At 34.9% G+C, this 21,048-nt stretch overlaps 1 protein-coding gene across 2 annotated transcripts in view; it reads left to right on the top strand.

Annotated features, from left to right (window-relative positions):
• Tmx4 (thioredoxin related transmembrane protein 4) overlaps nucleotides 1-21,048 on the top strand; it is a 40,863-nt gene that overhangs the window by 11,059 nt on the left and 8,756 nt on the right. For both annotated transcript variants that reach the window (XM_015482839.2, XM_048811295.1), the window contains exons 3-6: nucleotides 6,844-6,889; nucleotides 8,521-8,649; nucleotides 11,426-11,471; nucleotides 18,859-18,960. In XM_015482839.2, coding sequence (XP_015338325.1) covers nucleotides 6,844-6,889; nucleotides 8,521-8,649; nucleotides 11,426-11,471; nucleotides 18,859-18,960 — 323 coding nt within the window. The remainder of the gene's footprint in view (nucleotides 1-6,843; nucleotides 6,890-8,520; nucleotides 8,650-11,425; nucleotides 11,472-18,858; nucleotides 18,961-21,048) is intronic.

The following is a 21,048-nucleotide window of genomic DNA, read 5'->3' as shown; positions in this document are numbered from 1 at the left end:
AGATTGTGTGTAGAATGTAGTTTGTGTCAGTGCATTCTATGATGTTCACACAAAAAAATTACATAATGATGCATTGGCAGAACATGTTCTGATCTTTAAATGATGCATGGCTATATGCTTCTGATTATAGTGTTTTAAGTTTATAATTTTACTTGAAATTTCAAACCTCATGTTTTCATTAACCCTTTAATAGGACTTAAAAATAGCATGTTCATTCAACAAATATTTGAATTCCTACCATGCATCAGACTTGAAAAGTAAACAAGGAATATAGAAGGCTGGTTCTTCATTGAGCTTACATTCTAGTAAAGGAGATAAGTAGTAATAAATACAAATAAAAAATAATGTCAGATAGTGTTTGGCGATAAGAAGAAAATAATAAGGTAAAAATTGTAGAAACCAATGGGAGACACTTTTTTTTTTTTAATAGGATGGCCAGGGAAGAAGTCTTTAAACCAGAGATCTTGTTATAATAAGAGAGTGAACTTCAACAAGATTTGGGGCAGGAGCATTGCAGGTAGAGCAAACGCTATGTGCAGGTAGGAGTATTCCTGGCTTATTTGCAAAAGCAATAAGAGGGCCAGTAAAGTACTCTGAATGAATGGAAATGGAGTGGTAGCTAGGCAGCAGGCTATGTAGTATCTTTTTGGCCATGGCACGGAATTTAGATTTTATATGAAGGATGATAAGAAGAAAGATTCTGGAAGTTTTGAGTAGGGAAGTGATGTGATGTGATTTTATGTTTTAAAAGAATTCCCTTTGGCTGCTATGTGGCAAAAGCTGACTGTAGGGAGCCAGAAATGGAAAGTAGGGAGAACAATTAGGGTGTTAACGCAGTAATTCAGAGTTGAGAAGACGGTAGCTTAGCCTAGAAGCAGTAATGGTTAAGTGGTTGGATTTGAGAGTAGGATTTCCTGATGGATTGTTTGTAGAATGTAGTAGGGAGACAGGAGGTAGGTCTGAGGAGGAGCAGATTTGGGATGGGTTAAGTTCAGAGTGTTAAATAAACATCCATTTAGAAAGAAGCTAGAGAGAGATATTTGAGGATCATCTGTGCAGATGTTTGAAGCTAGAGAAAGGAAGAATTGAGATTGCCTATGGGGCGTGTACTAGAGAATGAGAACTTGGGCACTCCAACATTTGGAGGATAAGAATTTTCAGCAGAGAAGTAGAAGCCAGTAAGGTAGAGGAGAGGGGTGAGGGGAGAGAGGGCATAAGCATGCATCTAACCTGGTACCAACTCTCAGGCAAACCTATGTGGCAGCTTGTCCCTATGCCTAGAAACAATTTTACTATTTATTTTTATAAAATTTATTATCCTGAATGAGTAATGGAAAACCATTGAAATGTTATTGATTACTTTTCCCCAAGTTGAGCACTCTACTGGATATTTTTCTTTTTTCTTTTTCTTTTTTTATTAGTTGCTCAAGACAATACAATGATCTTGACATATCATACATTTGATTCAAATGGGGTCTGAATTCTCATTTGTCCACATGTACAGATTGCAGGATCACATTGGTTATACAGCCACGTTTATACATACAGCAATACTAGTGTCTGTTTTATTCTCTGCTGGATATTTTTCTATGCAAATTTCTATTTGGTTATAGAGCTTCATTTGCATATTCTTTCATCAAGACTGACTTGCCACAGGCATGTTAGTCAGTAGTAATTTCATTTTTCTCTAAGAGTAAAATTTATAATCAGGAAAGCAACAATATTTTAAGTGTTCATACATAAGAAAATGCATTAGTCATGCCCATGATTCTTCTCCTTTATGTATTATAAATAAAAGATATTTCACAATTATGAAAACAGACATTATAAACATATTGTGTTTTTATAGCTGAGATGTAGAAAGGAAAGGACAAGCTTTAGATTCTAAGTTACATTACATTGGCTGTTTAATACTGCATAGATAGGGTGATATTTCAGTTGGGTTCTCTTTTTGAAATTGAATTTAATGAGTATGTACAAAACAGTAGCTGCTCATACATCACCCATGGGTGATGGCTATGTCACTGGATTAGAAGGAAACCAGACCCTACCTCAACTAAGAATAAACATTGTTCTTAAACCACAATTTAATGCAGCAGAAGTCAGTTTAGTTTGCTGTACTTCAGTTAGTGTTATATTTTAAATTTTATAATATAACAACTTTGTATTCTACTATAATTGGCAACATTATTTCAATCTCAAAGATTAGGTTAGTTCTACTTTTTTTTAGTTGTTTTCCTTCACTTTCTTAAGTGATAACTAGAATTTAATAAGCCTTTACTTTTGTTTGTAATTGTGTTAGGTATACGCATTTTAGCTTTATAATAATTCTCCATCTTACTCAGAAAACTGAGCCTCAGGAGGTTTAGTAACATGACCAAGGTATCACAGCTAATAAAAAGTAGAACAAAAGCTATTAGTTTTCTCAATACTGACCTTAATTTCTATTGTGTTTTTGAATACCAGTATAATTTTTTTCCTCTAAGTTTTTAATCTTTATGTGTTTTCTGATAAGAAATTTAAAACTTTGTGTATTCTGGATTTATACCCTTTATACATTGTGCTATATATAGTGTTTACTTTAAAGTAGAAGCCACCCTTACAATAGAAAAGTCACACAGAAATTTTGGGAGTGTTGGTCAGACTCTGAATTTCAGAATCCACATGCTTTTTGCAGCTTGCTGCAGTGAATTATCATGTGCTCCTGGAAATGGCTGCTGCCATGCTGTTCTAATTCTTTGCAAAATTCACACTTGGCTTACTGGTTTTAAATTCTGAAGTCCCAACCTCAGATAGTTCCTATATGTTACAGAGTGCTCATATTTTAATTTTGCAGATAATGAAAAGATGTCTCTTGCTGCTTTATAGCATCAGTATAAAAGGTTAGAACATGTTTGAAACACTGGCATGGATTTCCTATGGTGTCACATCTGCAAGGGTTTTAGTAGTGTGTCATACTTCAAAGATGACTTTGGCTCTTCTAGATTTTGTTGTTGGTTTTACTGAATTCATCCTCACTGATGATATATTATTCTAGAATAAACTGAACTCATATCTACAGTCCTATTATGCTGCAATCCTGTTCTTAATATTCCACACATGTATTGTCATTTGAAGTCAAATTGACAAAGAAGTATAAATGAAAGCAGTCTTGAGATGGTACTATTTATTAGCAGTAGTCTTTATTTTAAATGTATCATTTTATGGCCTTGTAAATTGATACAATGGTTACAGAAAACAAATCAGCAGTTCATATCAAGAGCTGCCGCAGTCTGGCTGGGCACAATCAGGAGCCACTTGTCAAAAGAAACTAACTTTATTTTTAGAACCACACACGCCAAACAAAACAGCCTCTCAGGAAAAATCCTCAGAGCCTCAACTGCCACCACCGGCTTTCCACAAGCCTCTCTTCACCTCCCACAATCCTCCTGCTCTTGAGGCCGATTGGCTGGGTCACGTGGGCGGAGCCAAAAAAAGTCCCCCAATGAGCAGCTCCGTGGTCTGAAAGGGCAGGGAAACAGTCCAATGAGCATCACCGCAGAGGAGCCAATCAGCTAGATGTTGCTGGGGCCGCTGTGAGCCAATCATCAGCCGGCAGCTGGAAGTTTGCTGGCAGCTGGAAGTTTGCTGGGGCCCCTTTGGCTGTGGCTCTCAACATCTCCCCCTCTCTGTTTAAACAACAAGCATGTGGCTTAGGGACCGTGTCTGTTAGGCAGTCCAATTCAACATATGGTCCTTACCCGTCATCGGATGAACTGACCTCTAGGCGTCAGCCTCCTGTCTTAGGTTGGTACCACTGCAATTGGATCATACCCGTCACTGACTACCGGCCCAGCATACAGCTATACTTGTGGATAGGCCTTTGCACCAGTGGGGGGGGTGAGGTTCTTTGCCTCACCTCTGTTGGCCCCCAAATTTTAGACCATCACTAGTAGAGGAGGATGCAAAATGCCATGACATTAAGCCAATTGAGGGCTCCTTTGAAAAATTGTACCACCGGTNAGACCCTGAGCACCACATAAAATAATCGATCCTCAGCACCACATAAGAATAAAATAAAAAGGTATTGTGTTCAACTACAACAAAAAAGTAAATATAAAAGAATTTAAAATTATCTACCCCAGATTAAAAAGGCAGAAGTGAGATTAAATCGCAGGTATGCTGGCTTCTGAAATTGGAAATATTTTCTGTATTGTGTAAATAAATATTTAAGAAAATTTTTGTACTTTTATGCATTTACTTATTTATTGCTATAGCTGATGATGACTAAACATATATAAAGGACTTTAAAAGCAGGTTAAGAAAATTGCAGTGATATATAACATTTATTAGAAATTCCATTTATTCTGACAAAATCTAAATAAAAAACTTTAAGAATAAATGAGAGATACTGTTTATTTTTTATTCCAACTAAAAAAACCATGTAAGAAAAATGTGTTTCCCCAACACTATAAATCTCAGATAAAATTTCAGGATAGGTATAAGAATTAATAGCTAGGAAAGAAGTAAAACATGACACTATTTGTAATTATTTTAAATCAAAGCATGTAATAATTTTTAAATACTTAGAAATACCAATACATTTCCACATCGCAATTTAGAGTTGAAAGTTTAGTACAGCAGAGGTATCCTTGCTCTTCATTCTGGTGGAATTCCAAGTAACGTCAGAGGTAAAAATGCCCTCAGAAGTGCTTGTCAAAATAAAATCCTCATTTGACCTCTCCTTGGGTCACTTGCATATTTATAGCTGACAAAACAACTTTTTAAAAAAGGGTAGAGTGAAAAATTTTTGTAGTAAATGTTTCTTTTTGTGACATTGATTTTTTACACCCTCAAGTGCTGTGTTTTCTTATAGAGTTTTATTAGAGTCCATTTGTTCTGTTATGAGAAGAAATAGAGAATCTTCCTTTAAGAAGACTTATTGTTAATCAATAAAGTATTATGTTGAATATAGATTTAATTTATAAAATGAGTTAATAGTAAATCTCTCATGTTGTTAAAAGGAACACTTCAGCATTTCAAAGTTCAGGTGACTTTCAAGATCTAAAATTTGAGCAAGTTTTTTAATAGTTATTTCATTTTGTTTGGATTATTCTTGAATGGGAGAGGTAGAAGTAATGAGAAATGTTAGAATGATGTCTCTTGTTAATTTTATATGCTGGGTTCTTTTGCATTCCTTCTCTTTACTCATTTTTGATGCCCTCATTAATACAATTTATTTATAAAATATCATTTTTATAAACATTTGAAGGGCAGAGATCTGTTCTCTACTTCTAGTCTCATTAATATTTTGTTTTATGCCCCTTTTTCTCAACATCATCTATCTCTGTTTATAATCATGATTTTGACTGTTTGCTTAAATTCTTTTTCCTTTGCCTCCAGATTGTAAGCTCTATGAGAGCAAAGTTCTCTGTTTGTCTTGAACAATCATCATAGTTTCTGGAACAAATAAGGTTCTAGTGAATATTTGTTGGAGTTACTAAGCGTTTCAAAATCTTTGCCTTTATATATATGTAGTATAGCATTTGATTTGTATTGAGTGTTCAGTAATGTTTGCTAAGACAAATTGGAAAAGCATGGTTTATATAAACCATGCTTTTATACATATCTATGTATGTATACATAAATATATACATATGTATATATGTACATGCAAACATAAATATACATACATACATGTGTATATGTGTGTATGATATATGTGTGTATTTATCTATATGAGATATATGTGTAATATGTGTGTATATATCCCTATATGTGCACACATACACACACACACGTTCCTTTTATAGTACTTGGGAATTTTATAAATGTACAAAGATTATATGTGATCTTAAATAGTTCATATTCTTTACTCTTCTTTTTAAATTGATAACTGATAATAATATTACCTGTGATTTATTGAGTTCCTCACTTTTTATCAGGCACCAGACTAAGCTCTTAACATCCTTGATGTAATCTAACTTCAGAATAATTCAGTTAGGTTTATTTTATTTCATTTCATTTTTTTGATACTGGGAAATTAACCTAGGGATGATTAACCACTGAGCCACATCCCCAGCCCTTTTTAGTTTTTATATTGAGACAGAGTTTTGCTAAGTTGCTTAGAGCTTCGGTAAGTTGCTGAGGCTGCCTCAGCCTCCTGAACCACTGGGTTTGTAGGTATATCCCACTGTGCCTGGCTCAATTAGGTTTTAATATACCCATTTTATGGAGCAAGTGACTGAGATTTAGAAAGGTACATATATGAATATACCACAGTAAATCTCACCATCAAGTATATCCACAAGACACTAATAAAAAAAAAAAAAACTATAAGTAAAGAACAGAAAGATCACTTGAGTATAGGGAATGGAATTGGGGGTAGGAGGAAAGGAGGGGAAGGGGACTGAATTAGAACAAATTATATTTCATGCTTAGAACAAAGTATATTCTATTGTCATTTAAAACTAAAAAGAACCAATAAAAAAGAGAAAAGTGAAATAATTGATCTAAAGCCATAAAATTAATAAATAGGGAAGTTAGTATTTAAGATTGTATGACTTTATAGGTATCTTTTCAACCTCTCTATATTCCCAAATGGCACACAGCTAGGAAATTCCAACGTACACATGGAGGATAAGCAAATTGTATGTCAGTGACTATAAAGTGTTATGTAATCAAAATATGTAAAAATAATGTTTCCTTAAGTCAAAAAAAGAAATAATAAATGTGATTCAAAAATTTTAATTATTTTAATAATTGATTATAAAGGTAAGTGTGAGGAAACTTTTTCTTAGTACTTAAGTTGCTCAGTTTACTCTGAATTTGACTTATAACCCTTTCTGTTTATGCTTCTTATAGGTTTGAGTGGCCGTTTCTTTGTCACCACTCTCCCTGCATTTTTTCAGTAAGTAGAAATAATTTTTCTGGTCTTGCAAAGATTATAAATCAGTCAGTATATACCAGATATTCTGAGGAGTTTTTCATGACTGTCACTAGTTTAGCAGAGTGTTTGAGGAGAGGAAAGCCTGCATTGCTCTGAATGATAGATGTCAAAAGATCAGGTTGCCTGAAGTGCTGTGGAGAAGAGAACCTAATATCAGATGGGGAAAAGGTATAAGTAGGGGTCAGAGAAGATTTTCTGATGATATAAAGGTGTGATAACTCTTAATGGGTACGTAGATATGAATTAAACCAACAAGATGAAGAAAATCTTCCCAGATAAAGGAAATAGCATAAATAAGCTCAGAGAAATGAGACAACTTCTGAGAATTTTAACTGTTTCTGTATGGCTGGCCCACAGGTACAGTTGGATCATGCTGGGTGATGAGGCTAGAGAGACTCAGTAGCAGGGGAAAGAGAAAGGAAAAGATGGATTTCAGAGGTTCTTATAGATGAGATTATTGGGGTTTGGTAACTTATTATCCAAGGAAGGAACAGTCTGTGATGACTACCAACAGGTCATTTAAAACTATCATGTGCTATTTCTGGCCTACAAAATCAGAAGCCCTTAAAATAAAATGAGATTTGGAAAGTAGAGACCAGAATGGAGAATATAGTGTTAAGTGCTTATTTTGATTACAAATGGAGAAGTTCCAGTGGCAGTTTGATGTCAGGATCTAGAACTATGAAGAAAGATTAGACTGGAAATACATGTTGGGGATTCCTTGGGCTTGGGTAATATCAATTGAAATATATGTAGGGAGAGCATATACAATGAGATGTGAAGCAGGTGAAGGGTAGAGCCTGGGGTTGACCAATAGGACATCTGCCAAGGAAGACAGTGATTGAGGAAACTGAGAAGGGATGGTCAGAGTAGTAGGAATTCAGGCTAAATGAACTGGGAGTGTGGCTCATTAATGGAGCAATTACCTAGCATGCACAAGGCCATAGGTTGGATCCCCGGCACTCCCCTCCCCTCAAAAAAAAATGTCAAGCTAAAGGAAGAAGGAAGGAGTGTCCAGTAGTCAACAGTGCCAATATCATGTGAAAGAAAAATGTCAGAAAAGTACTCCATTTGTTGTGGCATTTACGAGTCACTGGAGAACCCCAATCAAGTTCAATGGAGTTGTAGGAGTAGGACCCTCCCTCACAACAGTCTCCCTGAGTGGTGAATGAGTAATGAAGAGAAGAAAATGGTAAATGCAGACACTTGCCCTGGTGAGACTTGACCATGGTAAGAAGGTAAGAGGGAGGGAAGACTGAAGGCGATTGTGAGTTTTTTTTTGTTGTTGTTCTTGTGATTCCCAGGGGATGGACTGAATGCCATAAGTTTGGAAATGTGGATACAATTTTTTAAATCTGATAATAATGGCTATTTTGCTTTTAGGACAGAAAAATTAAAATAATTCTAGAAAAAGTAATGAAAAATAATTTGGCAAATTAAACACTGTCGAGAACTTTGCTTGAAGTTGCAAAATGTTAAATGCTTTCAGTTTTAGAATTTCTCATGTATAGCCATATTTATTTTGATTTTTATGATCTATAGCCAGTTATATTTTGATTTATTTCTATTCTACTTGTTCTTATAATCTGTAGTGCAAAGGATGGAATATTCCGCCGTTACCGTGGTCCAGGAATCTTCGAAGACCTACAGAATTACATCTTAGAGAAGAAATGGCAGTCAGTTGAACCTCTGACTGGCTGGAAATCTCCAGCTTCTCTAACGTAATTTTTAAATTTTTTAATGATAAAGTATTAAAAACAAAATACTAGGTATCAAGTTACCCTGCTTAAAAGCCTACATTTTTCTTCATATTCACTTCTGTTACTCATATCACATACATATGCCCATAATTGGCTCATGGAGGGTTTCTGATTTTCTGATCCACTTGTATTTCAGGTAGTTTTTATTCTGTTGGGAACTGAGTAGCCAGATTTCTGTGGGTTACAGAAAGCCTCCCCTCCAGCTTTTGCCTGTTGACCACTTTCTCTTTATAAAATATCATATTGAATGCCAGTTGTTTTTCTTTCTTTTATATTATTGGTAAGATGGAGAGCAGTTCTTTCCTGAATTATAGTAATTCAGGAAATAATTTATAAAGGAATAAATTATTTGTTGTGTCTTATGTGAAAATAAAGCGTATGTGGTTTTTAACTGCCTGGCAGAATATTAGTGGCAAAAACTTTTGGCCATGATCATAAACTTTATAATACTTGGCAAGAAAGATAAGGCCAGATCATGGTAATTTTTTCCATAGTTGGTTTTAATTTCGAATAGACATATTTATAATTAATTTTATTTTAACATGCAGGCATAATTTCCCTAACTAATGTAGGAACAAATGGTTTAATATTTCAGGAATAAATCATCTAGTGGCTTCTATATTAATGTTCAGGAAACATATAACTTACCCTAAAAGCAGCTTACCTCTAGCCTTTCTTCTACAAATAATTAAGCCTTAATTTTATGCCAGATGTTTTTTCAGGGTGCTAGGTATTTATCAGTGAATGAGACAGACATGATCCCTCTATTATTTTTAGGTAACTCAAAGTGAGTAAGATTAGAAAAAACGGGGGATATCAAGAGTCATAATCTGGATAAACAAAAATAGCATAGTTGGTTCAGTCCCCAGCACTGCAAAACAAAAACCAACCTACCAAACAAACAAAACTGTACTTTACTAAGATAGGTAAAAACTGTGGGGTTCTGGGCCTATTAATTTAGAAGGGAGGGTTTAGGAGGAATTGCTTGGAGGGAAGAACTTGAAGTGTAAGATCTGAGGGAGAAGGACTAGCCCAGGTAAAGAGCAGGGGAAGACTATTCCCAGCAACAAGTATGGCATGAACATAAGCCCCAGTTTGGGAAACACCTTGATGTACATGTGGAGCAAAGTGGTGGCCAGATTGGATCATGGTGCAAGGGAGAAGAGTAACATTAACTTTACAAGTAAGAGGCAGGCTGAAGCTAGATCCTGTAGAGCCTGTGACCCTAAAGTCAAATTTGGAAGTTATCAGTCCATGCAATGAGAAATGAATGAATGATCAGAGTCTAGTTAGAAGTATTTCATAGTGTCCATCTTTGAGATGATAGCTTGTAGGAGAGTGACAGTGGTGGAGAAGGAGAAATGAATGGATTTAAAGTATGTTTTGAAGGTAGACTTGGCCAAGGTGAAAAGAGGGAGAATTCACAAGTGAAAACTGGGTTTCACGTTTGAGTAGCAGATGAATCTTGGTATTACTTACTTATTTAGGCAAGAGAAGATCAATGACTCTTTGTTGGACTTATTGAATTTGAGATGTAGACTTTGTAGAGCTGTTAAATTGGTTACATGGAAATGGGTCTCCATGATTTCAGGAACACAAATAGAGGTGTCCATCTAGGACACGCCTACATGGTGTTTAAAGTCTCAGAAGGGAAAAAAACACCTAGAAAGAAATAGGATTGCTTAGTATTGATCCCTGAACTATTTCCAAATTAAGAATTTGCATAGAGAATAAGTCAGCAAGAGAAAACTGAAAATGAATACAGAGAGGCAGGAAGAAAAATGGAGTGTACCATTTTCCAGATAACAGGTACTCAAGAAGGAAGGAGTAGTTACTTGTGTCCCTGTTACCAAGAGATTAAGGAAGATCAAATGGTGACATGGGCATAGAATGAAGCAGTGTAAGATCATGCAATATTAGCTTTACAAGTAAGAGGCAGGTTTGAATGTTAAGATATGATGCAGAAGAAATAGTGAGCACTATTCTTTGGAAAAATTCATCTGTGAAACTGAAGGAACACTTGAGGTCCAGGGTTGCTCTTTTTAAAAGATGGGAGGAAATATATATGCATGCTGAGGAGAGATGTCCTGCAGAGATGGAGTAACACAGGAAGAAGGGATTACGGAAAGAACCAAGTCATTAATAGGACAAAGTGAAAAGAACTAAGGCACAAGAGTAATTGGACCGTAGTAGGGAAGATAGAATTTCTTGTTGAAATGAGAAGGTAGATGCAGGTATACACCAGACTTAGATTTGGTGGTAGAAAGATAAGAGAGATCACATAATGGCTTCTGATTTCAAGGTGTTTGTTAGCAATGAGTATTTTAGGAGTGGGGATACATGTAAGGTTTAAAGAGAGGGAAGAGGAAATGAGCTATTATCCCAGAGTCTTTAAAAAATGCCCTAAGACTAGGTGGAACTGAGTATTCACTTAGGCTGGGGTTCATCTGTACATGTAATCTTTCCCCAGAGACATTCAGATGTTTATGTTTGGGATTTTTGCCAGACATATACAATGAAGGGAGAAAAAGCCAAGAAATTGGAATGTATTTACCTCAGGCAGATTCAAATGACAACCACAGATGGTAAACTGTGTAAGAACAGAAGTCAATCCAAGAAAGAGAACAATGTGTAGTGAGATCAGTGAAGGGTAGTCCCTCTGATATGAGCATTTTTTTTTTTCTTTTTCTTCTTAGTATACATGATCAGTTGTCCTCTTCTCTCTTTATTTTTTAAGGATGTCTGGAATGGCTGGTCTTTTTAGCATCTCTGGCAAGATTTGGGTGAGTAATCTTAAGTAAAACCATCACAATTATATTTGCAGAGAGGTTCTTAAGAATAAATGTGTAGCTTTTAGGCAAAAGGAAAATTCTGCTTTTCTCCTTAAGTTATACAAATTGTGTTTACAAGGGCATATTTTGATCAGGGATTTGTCGATACGTTGTCTAAGTCATATCTTTTTTTTTTTTTTTTTTTTTGATTGGAAATTAAAATTCTTATCAAGGCAAAAGGGCTTATATCATTTTATTTCATATATAGTATTTTAATTTTCTCATTGACAAATCTCCCTACAGATCAGATTATCTAAGTATGAAGGTATTAGTATATTTCAAAGGTCACCAAACGATAGCCTATGGGTAGGCCACTATTTTTGTAAATAAAACATTATCTGAACACAGCCATTTTCATTCAGTATTCATTATCTATGACTGCTTTTATATGATAGTGGTAGAGTTGAGTAGATGTTACTGACAAGGAGTTCATGAGCCTAAAATATGTCTTATCTGACCCTTTTATTGTTTGTGGACCTTTGCTGTATGTAATTATAAAATTTCACTTAGTCATTTCAGTGTACTGTTGTTCAGGTTAAAATGTTGAACCATTATATAACCTTGGCTATGTCTATGACCTTTTGTTTCCCTTTTCTGTAGAGGAGGCTAAATTCAAAGATTGAATGAGAGTGCTCTGGAATTAATTATAGCTCAAAATACTTAAAAAATTCTTCAGACATGAATTCTTGTTTATGTTTTTTTCTAAACAATGATCATAGGTCATGGTATCATATTTGAAACCTAACATTTAAAGAACTCAAGAAGACTCTGTTTCTTATACACATTGATATATAGTGAGGGAAATTTAAAAACAACCTTTCATATACCAGTTTCTTAGTTATATATTCTGCCTTGTTAGACAGATATCTATTTCATGGGGTTTTTGTTTTGTTTTGTGTTTTTACAAGAAGCTAATCAGAGACTTGGATTCAGTCTTTTTGGTTAAATTTAACTTTTTTTTTGACATTTTTAAAATCACATTCAACAATAATTAGTATTTTTCCTTTTTCTAAATAGTTTTAAGTTTCATAAGTTTTCCTTCTGTTGATTTATTAACATTGGTGCGAAGTTTAGTCAAGAGCTGAGAACTGTGAATTGCAATCCGAAAATTGAGAATAAGGGATTTTGCCTTTTGCAGTATGTTGACATTAAAGGTTGATTATCATATAGTCTAATAGATATCTGAGCCTTGTAGATTTGTTGGTTATCAGACAGCACTGAGAGCAAGATCTTAGCACAGAACCTATGATGTAAAAAATAATAGGTGAATTTATCCTCCAGGTTGAGAAAAAATCATGACTTTCATTGATGCTAGAGAAGAGTTTTACTTTCAAAGACTATATTAGGGAAGATATATAGTTAGTACATTCTACTAGCTCTTGACTTCTTATTTACAAGATGTATGATATTTGGCCTGATGGGGCCTAGTCTTTGATGTCCCATCAGGTCTTTCTGGTCCCCATTTCCAAATCTTGGCATAGTCTGGCTTTGTCAGCCTTACTTAGCAGTCTTAGCTGACTGTCCTGTCTGCTTAGTTATCTGACTTTTTCTTTTGCCCAGGAGTCTCTTGTCAGGGTCAAATATATAATTGTCTGGAATGTCATCTGTTTTTAACTTATGTCTAGATAAAATAAAACTGTAGTATTAACAGTGAACAGAAGTAAAACTGTAGTATTAACAATGAACAGAAGAAGCACAGCACGTGGTGTGGGAGGGAGAGACAGAGAGATCATGGATGAGGCTAAAACATAAAGTGTGGAAAGTCTCAGAGAAAGAAGATAAAAACATGTAAGCAAGAAAGAAGTAATGTAGCTAAAGCTAGAGAAGCAAAATTGGTGATGTCTGTCTATAGTCTTTTATCCTACTGAGATTTTGTGGATATGTATACAAATAGAAGTCAATTTTTCCTTAGCAGTCAACTTTCCTGCTTGGCTAGCTATTAGAAGTAAATTTTTCTGAAAAGAAAGATGCAACTTATTAATTGGGGGGAAAGATAGCAAAACATTATGTATCACTTATATAGAAAAATGCCTAGACAGATCAAATAGATTCTTGACAATGATATTCTCTAATACTGGAATTCTGGCTGATTTTAAAGACCTGTTTTTTCTGTACTCTCTTGTTGAGAGCCACAGCTGAAGGGGCCCCAGCAAACTTCCAGCTGCCAGCTGATGATTGGCTCACAGTGCCCCAGCAACTTCTAGCTGATTGGCTCCTTTGCGGTGATACTCATTGGGCTGCGCCCTTTCAGACCATGGAGCTTCTCATTGGGGGATTTTTTTGGCTCCGCCCACGCGACCCAGCCAATTGCCCATGGGCCTCAAGAGCAGGAGGACTGGGGGAGGTTGAGAGGCTTGTGAGAAGCCGGTGATGGCAGTTGGGCTCTGAGGGTTTTTCCTGAGGAGCTGTGTGGTGCGGTGTGTGGTTATAAAAATAAAGTTCGTTTCTTTTAACAAGTGACTCCTGAATTGTGCCCAGCCAGACTGCGGCACTCTCTAATTTTTCTGTAATGAAAAAAAAAAAAAAAAACCAATGGAAAAAAATGTCAATATCTAGAACATCAGATCCTACTAAACTAGTGATTCCTTAAAGTCCTTGAATTTCTGTTTTAGGAGTGAAGTCAACTTGCTTGTCTGACATTTTGGAGTTAAAAACTGGACCTTAGGATTCTAGGGTTGCCTGGTATTGTGATACCCACTTAGCTGAATTCCTATGAACTCAAGAGATTTTATTTGGTTTGCATTTGTCCTTCTTCATTTTGCATCAGCCTCCCCTATGTTCTTATTTGAAGTGAACCCTTAAGTAGGGCAGTCGCTTGAATAGCCTTTTTGCAGTTACCTTGAACCCTAGGATTTTTTTTTTTTTTTTGTAACAAGGATTGAATCCCAGAGCAATTAACCACTGAGTCACATCCCCAACTTTTTACATTTTTTTTGTTTTGAGACAGGGATTCACTAGTTTGCTTATAGCTCATTAAGTTGCTAGCTTTGAACCTGCAATCTTCCTGCCTTAGCCTGCTGAGCTGCTAGGACTATAGGCATACTCCACCATGGCCAGTGGAACCCTAGGAATTTTTGATTGGTAATTTGTACCACAATGTGGCTAAGAGTAAATGATCATCAGTGTTCTCTCCATCACCAAATTCAAATTGTTTTTCTAATCCAATCATGAGGGCATTCACCTGTATACTAGATATCTTTGTATAAACTCATAGAAGTAATCCTGTCCTCATGGATTGTCTTGACATTCCATATGCTTCACTCATAAAAGGAGTCAATGAAGTCTAGAAGGTGAACAACTTGAAAAGTTTCTCAGAGAGGAGACATCTTCAAAGTCCAGAATTGACTCTGATTTTCTAAGGCAGTAGCAATATAAAAAACTTTTTTAAACTTTTATTAAAACTTAAAATGATTCAACTTAATGCAATGTTAATACTCTCAAAGCAGTATAGGGTGAGGTGAATGTCATGAAGGTGATGTGAAGAAGACTGCATTTTAGGAAGCACTGCCATTGGCTCTGGTTTCATAGTCAGGACTAGGGTTCTCCAGGCTGAGATATTTTTTTGTCTGATGGCACATGTGTGGACAGAGATGTTCTAGTCTTTGTTTTCTTATCTCTCTTTATGATTGGCTACCATGCTTCAGAGGCACTATCCTTCTCCCTTTCAAAACACAAGCCATCTTTTTCCTCCTTGTGTTCATGTTTCTGAAGCTGTTTGCTTTCTCTGACATAGACTGTTCTTACCAGAACTCTTTGAATGTTTAGCATAGAATCTGGCACTTATGTTATATTTGATAACTACTTTTTGTAGTTATAATCATTAATCATTGCCATCTTTATTATTTTATTTCCCCTTCTGGTGATAGACAACAAGAATACTTTTTTGTTGTTGTTTTTATTTGTTTATTTTAAACAAGACTAATTATAAACTTAAAACACAATTCTGTGGCACTTGTACAACATACATACTTTTGATAACTAGGTTTAGTGTTTAAATGTATTTAAAATATTGTTTGATCAAATTTGGTGAATTACTAAAACTAATATAGGATATAACTTATATCTCCTAAAGGTCACTGTTGTTATGAAAGGGCATAGACATGGCAAATTTTAGCTAAACTAAGGCATGCTACATCCTGGAGAGGACAATCTGTTTGATGAATATCACCTTCTCTTTTGATTAGATTATCATAACAGAAAATTTAGTGTTTCATAAATATCCAAGGATGAGAATTAAAGGTCTTGCATGTTTATATTGGAGAATAATACTATTTTAAAACTTGAGGGCTGGGGTTGTGGCTCAGTGGTAGTGCTGCTTGACTAGCATGTGGGAGGCACTGGTTTTGATTCTTAGCACCACATATAAATAAATGAATAAAATAAAGGTCCATCAACATCTAAAAAAATTAAAAAGAACTTGAAAACATTCCCTTGTGATTTACATAGCAGTGTCTCTTGTCTTACTGTTTTTTCCTCTCTCATAAAAATGTCTAGAATGTTTTGTAGAATGTTACAGTGAGACTGTGCCATTCACGAGGTTCCTTTCATGGACTCTACAAGAGATTGCAAGTCTGTGTCTCATTGCAAATATTGGGGGTAGAACATGGAGGAGGATTGAGTACTCCACTACCACCGAGGAGTCCTTCCTGCCTGCTCACACATAGTGAAAATATTTTGGCAATTCTGATCTGTGTGTGTGAGGGATCAAGCCTGTCCTTGACCTCAGAGTATATATTCTGTGATACAGGCAAGTTCTAAATCCAAAGACTTTCTGTTTTTCAGGGCCAATTCAGTTTTGAGTGAGACTGTGAAACATTGGTTTGGATGGGTGGATGCTCTGGGTGGCATTTTATTCAGCCTGTAATGGTTTAGACTTCTGGAGGGAGTCCTGGCCTTCATGGGGAAGGAAGGTTCTGCCTCTGACCATGGGGACCTTGGCCTGGTTCCTTAAATCCAGTCTGACCACTGATTGGTCTGTTCTCATTTACTCTGTTGTAGTGATGTTTTTCATTTGGTCTTTCAACTCAGTTATATATTTAGCCAGAAATTAGCCCTAAGTCAGATAATATAATATATAATGGTATAGGTTATCATACCCATCAGGTGACATTTGAGTGCATTTTCAGTAAATATCCAGGTACTTCCTTGTAATGAGAACATGTAATATTGAACAAGGACCAGGATTTTACACAAGTGAAAACTGGTATTTAAAGAAACATGGCTAAAGAAACAAACATGAAAATCTAAAATTAAATCAAATAAGTGTTAGTTATTATTTTGGACACACATACATACACACATGCACACATGTACACATAGGCAAGGGGGACCAAAAAAATCTTTGATGATGGAAGAAAAAATGAGCAAAACAATTTTATCATAGTTCTATCCAGATCTTGAAGCAAAACTCCAGATACTTAATATTGTGACTTATAACATTCACAGAGGGTCCCTAAAGCCATTATGAACTCAAAGTAAACAGATAGATTCATATCTACAGATTGTGAAAACATAACTTGATTAATGTCTTTAGTAATAATTACCTGAAAAAAACCACAAGATGGCAGAGTTTCTTTAAGAAGCTCAAATTGCTTCAAGAGTGGGTTGGTATAAAAATTGAAGTGAAGCTCATTACAATAAGATAATGTTTTGAGAATGCTAAAAAATGTTGGACTCAGAATGCAATGATTCAAAAGCAAATAACTTACTAAAATCTAAAAGAATATTTTCTTGAAAGTTGCAATCATTTATTTTGCAGAAAGGGCATAAGACACAATCATCTAAAAATTTCAGTTTTTTTATTCCAATCACATAAATGAGGTAAATCAGAAGACACAAAACAAGTTCCAGAATGCATCCCTGAGTCAGCACGGAGGCAGATTGACTTTTAGTATCTTAATTAGTATCTTAATTCTTTGGCACATTTCAGAGCTTAATCGTGTTGATTGCACTGAGTCATCAAGAAAAGCATAAATTGTTCAATAAACATTATGTTCTAAAGTAGGAAATGTATAATACTTTTTGAACTTACATTGAAAGAGTTTTAAACTACCCTTCATAAGCAATCGTCCTGACTAAGCACAGACTGATGACAAGTGCCATCAACAGAAGAAAGACAGCAGCTTTACAAATTGTTTGTTTATATTTCATGTGAATAGTTCAAGCATTTGATATCTTTTCCTTATTCAACAAGTGTTGATTGAATACTTTGATTACATGTGTTAGTGCTTAAAATGTTTGCTGAGTCTTCATTTAGATCTATCAGATTATATGAGATCATTTAACCAACTTTTTTGTTTGCTTGTCTTTCATTCAGAATTAAGCCAGAGTAAAATGTATTATTAAATTGCCCAAAATAAAACTAGGAAACCAATGGGAATGATTTAAATTTTGAGAAATATGAAATTAAACAGAAACTTGAATTCATTTTCATCTATTTTATCAGTTCTAGGCAGATCATTTAATCATTATCTCTGCTTGTTGATTATATCTATATAACTTGGAACCATTTTACCCCGTGTCTAGAAATTGCTTGGATTATAGTTGATGGCAATGTAAGGATCAAAACAGATGACTAAATTACCATGGGGAAGCATTAGCTCTGCAACTTCGCATCTAAGTGGACCTTGACATTAAATGAGCAGGTTCATGTCTATAACCCTGTGTGAGTTAGCAGGTAACTAGTTCCTAGCTAAGATTGTGTCTCTTCAAGTATTTGTCATTAGAGTCCCAGAGAATAGTAAGCATAAGATAATGTATGTTCTACTGAAAGACTAATAAAATCTCATTTGCTTAAAATAAATTAATCAAAAAATTTCTTCTGTTCAGTATTGCATTTTATTACTTGTAGTAGTTAATAAAGTTGTTAAGGGATAGAATAATAAGTCTGATTTGAAAAAGTAAATATGGAGACAATTTTAAATAGTTGGTTCTGTAGTCATTTTGCTTTACATAAAAATTTCTAAAGGACCAAGAATTTCATTTTTTTAAAAGATGCCGTGTTATGAATAAATACTGAATATATATAATTATTTATATGAGGGACCAAAACAAAACAAATCATGATCGAAGAAAGGACTAGCAAAACAGTTTACTAGAGTTCTGTTCAGGTCCAGAGCTCTAGGGAAAGATAACTCTTTTTAGATACAACCTTTATAATTACTCTGAGTATTTCAATGTTGAAAAACTTGACTTGCTCATTAAGAGTCATTTGGGTACATATTTGGGGTCATTTTGTGGAAAAATGTATGGATAGACAATTTGCAGGTTGGTGTTAGAGAAGATGATTAAAATATTTTTGGTCCTCATTACAAGTAATTTTTTTTTCTTTTGTTTGCAGCATCTTCACAACTATTTCACAGTGACCCTTGGAATTCCTGCCTGGTGTTCTTATGTCTTTTTTGTCATTGCCACTTTGCTTTTTGGCCTCCTTATGGGTCTGGTAAGAGAGAAAACCAATTTTTTTCTTCTTTAAAGAAATGTGGATTTCCTGTAAAACTCAAAGGGGACTAAGAAAGAAAAAAACACAAAACATTCTTTTGTGTATAATCAAGTAATTAAATAGCATTTGACTATTTAATGTTACTTTTAAGGGTAATATGAGATATAATGGAAAGTTCATTAAATTATCGCTCCCTAGTCCTATCCCTTAACTATTCTGAAGATGTGTATTGCCCAGAACATAAACACTGGAGAACGAAGAAACAGAGACCCAGACTTGATAGTTTCCAAGACAACTGAGTTGACTATGGTTTTTACACATTGCCTACTTGATTAGACTATGGTGGTGATAAGGCCAAAGTTGTGAATTTGTTTCTTACTTAGATCAAAGTTTTTTTTTTTTTTTTTTTTCTGTTCATATCCTCCAATTGAACCTCTGCTCCTGACCAGCTGCTTATACATACAGTTGCTTATACATATTTGGTTTTCCTGAGGTGAATTTTGTAAAATAATGTGGATGAAAGAACACTGTCATTAATGTGGGGGGAAAAAAAGATTCAGCGTAAATCACCATGTTCTCCTTGGACATGAAAATCAGTATCCAGTAGGTATCTCAGTATTTTATCCCTAGGTGTTTTAGGTGAAAGTTGAAATAATAAATTTATTTATTTAATTATATAGGCAACTATAAATGTGTGGCATATTTTACTTTTTTTTTGAAGGGGGGACTGGGGATTGAACTCAGGGGTACTCGACCACTGAGCCACATCCCCAGCCCTGTTTTGTACTTTATTTAGAGTCAGGGTCTCACTGAATTGTTTACTGCCTCGCTTTTGCTGAGGCTGGCTTTGAACTCCCAACCCTTCCTCCTCAACCTCCTGAGCTGCTGGGATTACAAATGTTTACCACCACACCTGGCATATTTTACTCTTTGATACAAATTATTTTTGTCTTTCTCTTAACCTGCCCTTGATCAACTTGATTTCCTGTTGAATTCTTAGAAGTTCTGAAAAGCCTTTTTACTGTATGGTAATGACATAGCTGTTAACTACTCCATGGTGAGAATAATTAATGATTATAAAAGTTTTATATTAAAGAACAAACTTTTAGGTAAGATTGTGTACATTTCTTTTTAATAAGCTTAAATGCTTAGCAATTGACTTGATACTAAGTCACAACTTGGTCTGACAAAGTAATAACTCTAAGGAGTGGAGGACACTTAGTTCTTATTTTTACAAGAGCATGCTGTATTCACATTATGGCTTATCTTTGAGATTTACTACTGGTGTTAACTTTAGAGGTAGGGATGAAATTTAGCAACCTGAATAAATTAATAATTAGGTCCCTGGTGTGTTATATTCTGTTATATTAATTGTATTGCTAGTTTACATGTCTCCACTGCCCTGTTTTAAAGGGATTTGACTTTGGATTTAAGTAGAATTAACTGTTTGTGCTTCTCCCATGTATTTTTAATGTCAGATTTTTCTAGCAGTGTGAGGCTTTTGTAGGGGAACAGGATGAGGTCCTGGGTAATTCAGAGATGGAGACAAAGGGAATGTAGGTTGAGTACGAACCTGTTGGAAAACCAGTGAAAATTCTCAGCATAAAGAGTTTTAGACTTTGAGGTTACTTTTAAGTCTAAGAAATTGAGTCAGGCCTGCTTATGCATGAGGTTCATTTTGAAACTTAGATTGAAATAACATTATAGGAAGGTTATTGGAGGCTTGACTTGAAGAAAGAAGATTCAAGTGATAAAGAAAACACTCTATTGTGCCTTTATAAAAACATGGGAAGATAATGTTATTTAGCAAAATAATCTGTTAATCAGAAATAGTAAATACATCTTTAAGATCACGTTTTTGTAAAATTGTAAAGTATGTAGAATTTTTGCCTTCAGAAATCTTTATTTTTTTGTAGTTTTAAATCTTATCTTTAGGAATTAGTTGTACAATTTGAAAGAGCTGAATTCTTTTATCTCTTTTGAAATCATCTATTCCAGAATGGCCTTTTCACTAGCTTCTAGGATTATAGAAGAAGCATTTCTCAATTGTTTTCACCTCTTAGCCACAGAGTGAATGTAGCACACTAG

The sequence above is a fragment of the Marmota marmota genome, unplaced genomic scaffold (genome assembly GCF_001458135.2).
Source record: "Marmota marmota marmota unplaced genomic scaffold, marMar, whole genome shotgun sequence".
Taxonomy (NCBI): Eukaryota; Metazoa; Chordata; class Mammalia; order Rodentia; family Sciuridae; genus Marmota; species Marmota marmota.
This window is presented reverse-complemented; position numbering and strand designations above follow the sequence as displayed.